Raw genomic sequence first — 5,000 nt, forward strand, 5'->3', positions numbered from 1 at the left:
CGTAACCTACCTACCTACCTACCTGCCTGCCTACCTACTTGCCTTCGTAACCTACCTACCTACCTCCCTGCCTTCATAACCTACCTACCTACCTACCTCCCTGCCTTCGTAACCTACCTACCTATCTACCTACCTACCTGCCTGCCTTCGTAACCTACCTACCTACCTACCCCCCTGCCTTCGTAACCTACCTACCTATCTACCTACCTACCTGCCTGCCTTCGTAACCTACCTACCTACCTAACCCCCTGCCTTCGTTACCTACCTACCTACCTACCTGCCTGCCTTCGTAACCTACATACCTACCTACCTACCTCCCTGCCTTCGTAACCTACCTACCTGCCTTCATAACCTACCTACCTACCTACCTGCGACCCTTGCCTTCTTAACCTACCTACCTACCTGCCTGCCTTCTTAACCTACCTACCTACCTGCCTTCTTAACCTACCTACCTACCTGCCTGCCTTATTAACTTACCTACCTACCTACCTCCCTGCATTCGTAACCTACCTTCCTACCTCCATGCCTTCGTAACCTACCTACCTACTTACCAACCTACCTCCCTACCTTCGTAACCTACCAACCTAAAAACTTTCTACCTACCTACCTTCTTACCTGCCTGCCCACCTATCTTCGTAACCTACCAACCTAAAACCTGTCTACCTACCTACCTACTAACCTACTTTACCTACCTACCTACCTCCCTTCCAACCTGCCTACCTACTTACCTACCTGTTCCATGCCGTGTCAACAGGTATCGGTCGCAACAAGAGCACGCTGACCACTTTCCAGGCTGACCAGAGGGACTGGGCAGGGGGAGACTACCACACCACCTACCACCCTCAGGTTACGGCCAGTCCTCGTGCACTGTCTGTCTGCCTGTCTGTCTGTCTGTACTCTGTTCGTCTGTCCGTCTCTCTGCCTGTCTGTCTGTCCGTCTGTCTATCTGTACTACTCACCTGTCTGTTCGTCTGCCTGCCTGTCTGTACTCTGTTCGTCTGTCCGTCTCTCTGCCTTTCTGTCTGTCTGGCCGTCTGTCTGTCTGTACTCCATCTGCCTGTTCGTCTGCCTGCCTGCCAGTCTGTCTGTCTATCTGCACTCCATCTGTCTGTTTGTTTGCCTGCCTGTCTATCTGTCTGTCTATTGGTGGGTGACGAGAGAGAGGAGGTTCGGGGGGGTGGGGGGGGGTGAGGGTGTGTGTGTGGATAGCAGCCAACATAGGTAGACTCAGATTAAAAAAAAAAAAAGAAAAGCAGCCAACATAGGTAGACTCAGATTAAAAAAAAAACATGCAAAAAACAAGCAAACAAACAACTTCCATCCAAAAACCCATGGATAGTTCCCTGTGGACACCCAGACGTTGAGACTGCGGGTGGACGAAGCTGGGTGTGGGTTGCAGTGGAAGGGGTGTGGAAGGGGGAGGGAGAGGGAGAGGAGCTTGGAATGAAACGGGTGCAGATGATGGAGCAAAAAACAAAAAAACACAACAACAAAAAACAAAAAATACAAAAACAAAAGAAAAAGAAATCATCACGATATACCACGTAGGAAGCGTGTACACTGAACACAAGACAAAACACGCACACAAAAAAACAACCCAAAACAAAAAAAACAGTCAAGCCCAAGCCAGGTGACAAATGACCCACGTCTTTGAGTTTCAGTTTCTCAAAGAGGCGTCACTGCGTTCGGACAACTCCATATACGCTATTCCACATCTGCTAGACAGATGCCTGACCAGCAGCGTAACCCAACGCGCTTAGTCAGGCATTGAGGGCATGCATACATATGTTTGCGTATCTCATCAGAGTGGATTTCTTCGATAGAATTTTGCCATAGGACAATACACTCGTTGCCATGGGTTCTTTTTCAGCGCGCCAAGTGCGTGATGCACACGGGACGGACCTTGGTTTATCGTCTCATCCGAATGACTAGACGCTCAGCTCGATTTCCCAGTCTAACTTGGGAGAAAGGGCACGAGAGTGAGATTCGAACCCAGACGCTCACAGACTCTTTATTGGCAAGATGAGCATCTTAATCTGTGGAGTGATGGCCTAGAGGTAACGCGTCTGCATAGGAAGCGAGAGAATCTGAGCGCACTGGTTCAAATCCCATAGTCACCAGTATTTTCTCTCCCTCCACTAGGTCTGGAGTGGTGGTCTGGACGCTAGTCATTCGGATGAGACGATAAACCGAGGTCTCGCGTGCAGCATGCATTTAGCGCACGCAAAAAGTACTTACGGCAACAAGAGGGTTGTCCTGGACAAAATTCTGTAGAAAAATCTGCTTCGATAGGAAAACAAATAAAACTGCAGGCAGGGGAAAATACCCCCCCCCCCCCAAGCACTCCCCCTCTTGCTCCCCCTCCCTCTCAAAAAAAAGAAAAAAAGAAAAAAAAAAAGGTGGCGCTCTCAGTGTAGCGGCGCGCTCTCCCTGGCGAGAGCAGCCCGAATTTCACACAGAGAAATCTGTTGTCACAAAAAAAGAGTAACACAATACAATACAATACAATACAATACAATACAACACAATACAATACAACACAATACAATACAATACAACACAACACAATACAATACAACACAATACAATACAATACAATACAATACAACACAATACAATACAACACAACACAAACGACCGACGTCTTCCAGCCCACCTTCATCAGCACCAGAGGCTACTCTCTGCACCACGAGGGGTCGGACTTCACCGTCATGGACTTCACGCAGCCGGACTTTCACGAGGTGCTCGTGCTGGCCCAACGCAACGTCAGCACGGGCCGCGTGCTCATCCAGAACGGAAGTGACGTCAGCAGCCTGGTGGCTCACCTGTCTGGGTACCTGGGTCGTCAGCCCTCCCTTCCGGAGTGGGTCCACTCGGGCGCCATCTTGGGTCTGACGGGCGGCACCAGTAAGGTGGGTCCGGCCTTTGACTTGTCGTGTCCGTTGTTCGTCTGTAATGAACGGTCAGAACTTGTCGTGTCCGCTGTTCGTCTGTAATGAACGGTCAGAACTTGTCGTGTCCGCTGTTCGTCTGTAATGAACGGTCAGGACTTGTTGTCGTGTCCGTTGTCCGTCTGTAATGAACGGTTAGGAGTTGTTGTCGTGTCCGTTGTCCGTCTGCAACGAACTTGTCGTGTCTACTGTTCGTCTGTAATGAACGGTCAGGACTTGTTGTGATTATGTGCTTGTCTGTGGACTTGTGATTATATGCTTGTTTCTAATTAATTGTCTGGACTTGTCGTGTACGTTGTTCGTCTGTCGTGTCCACCGTTCGTTTGTAATGAACAGTCAGGACTTGTCGTGTCCATTGTTCGTCTGTAATGAACTGTTGGACTTGTCGTGATTATATGCTTGTTTCTCATTAACTGTCTGGACTTGTTGTGCCCGTTGTTTGTCTGTAATGAACGATCAGGACTTGTTGTTGTGTCCGTTGTTCGTCTGTAGTGGACTGTCTTGGCTTGTCATTTTCACTGTTTGTAATGAATTGTCTGTACTTGTCGTGAATAGATTTTGTCTGTAATGAACTGATAGGACTTGTAGCATCCGGTGTTTGAACTGTTACGGCTTGTCGTGTTCACTGTTTATAATGAACTGTCAGAACTTGTCTTGTCCAACTGTTTGCCTTGAAAACAAAAAGAACCTGTACTGTGACAAGATAGTTATTGGTCAGTAGCGGTTGGAATCAACGATTGAATGGGTTGTTTTTTGTTTGATTAATTTAGACACTTTGAAAACGAAGTTCAGGTTGAAAATATATTGGTCAACTGGTTACCAGAACACGAACATGACTCAAATTCAGATACTAGAAGAGTTTTATAATTGTTGAAACAGGCTCAAGTGGTGAAACTCCGAGTGAAATAGTGCTGTCTGTCTGTCTGTCCTATCAGTCTGTCCGGGCGTTCTGTCTGTCTTTTCGTTCTGCGTGTCTGCATGTCTGTCTCTGTCTCTTTCCACCCGTTCGTTGCTGTACCTCGTCATTCATTCAGATGTGTCTCTTTCTTCTTCTGTCTCATGGGTAACCCCTTCACTGCTGCAGACGAGTAAGTTGGTCGGTGTGGGGCTGTCACCTCACTGAGATCAGTAGTGTATCACAGGTGTATAGCTAAGTGTGTGTGTGTGTGTGTGTCCATAGTGTGTCACAGGTGTACAGCTAGGTGTGTGTCCATAGTCTGTCAAGGTGTATAGCTAGGTGTGTATGTGTCCATAGTGTGCCATAGGTGTATAGCCAGGTGTGTGACTATACATTGTCACAGGTGTAATGTCAGGTGCGTCCACGCTGTGTTCACATACATAAAGGAGGAGAAATGTGACAGATTGGTTAAGACGCTCAGCTGCCAATACAGAGAGTCCGTGAGGGCGTGGGTTCGAATCTCGCTCTCGCCCTTTCTCCGAACTTTGACTAGAAAATCAAACTGAGCGTCTAGTCTTTCGGGTGAGACGCACCGAAAAAGAACTATCGCAACGAGAGTGTTGTCCTCTGGCAAACCTATGTGAAAAGAAATCCACTCCGATAGGTACACAAAATTCTAAACATGCACTCAAGGCTTGACAAATGCTTTGGGTTGTGCCAAACAGATTGCGGTGAGGCGTATATGGACTTGTCCGAACGCAGTGACGCTTCCTTGAGAAACTGAAACTGTGTTCACAGGTGCGGAGCCAGGTGCGACAGGCGGAGGAGCAGGGGGTGGCGGTGTGTGCCGTGTGGATAGAGGACTGGGCGGGCAGCATCACCACGCCCTCCGGACCCAGAACATTCTGGAACTGGCAGTGGAACGAGACGAGATACCCGGGTGCGTACCCAGGTCTTGTAGGGTGTTGAGGTCCGTACCTCTGTCTTGTAGGGTGTTGAGGTCCGTACCTTTGTCTTGCAGGGTGTTGAGGTCCCTACCCAAGTCTTGTAGGGTGTTGAGGTCCATACCCAAGTCTTTTAGGGTGTTGAAGTCCATGCCCAAGTCTTGTAGGGTGTTGAGGTCCGTACCCCTGTCTTGTAGGGTGTTGAGG

General features: G+C 48.6%; 1 protein-coding gene across 1 annotated transcript in view; it reads left to right on the plus strand.

Annotated features, from left to right (window-relative positions):
• The window catches only part of LOC143299518 (sulfoquinovosidase-like), a 19,560-nt gene that overhangs the window by 6,960 nt on the left and 7,600 nt on the right, over nucleotides 1-5,000 (plus strand). Inside the window, exons 5-7 of the mRNA XM_076612780.1 lie at nucleotides 755-846; nucleotides 2,652-2,912; nucleotides 4,648-4,789. Coding sequence (XP_076468895.1) covers nucleotides 755-846; nucleotides 2,652-2,912; nucleotides 4,648-4,789 — 495 coding nt within the window. The remainder of the gene's footprint in view (nucleotides 1-754; nucleotides 847-2,651; nucleotides 2,913-4,647; nucleotides 4,790-5,000) is intronic.

The sequence above is a fragment of the Babylonia areolata genome, chromosome 25 (genome assembly GCF_041734735.1).
Source record: "Babylonia areolata isolate BAREFJ2019XMU chromosome 25, ASM4173473v1, whole genome shotgun sequence".
In the NCBI taxonomy this organism is placed as follows: domain Eukaryota; kingdom Metazoa; phylum Mollusca; class Gastropoda; order Neogastropoda; family Buccinidae; genus Babylonia; species Babylonia areolata.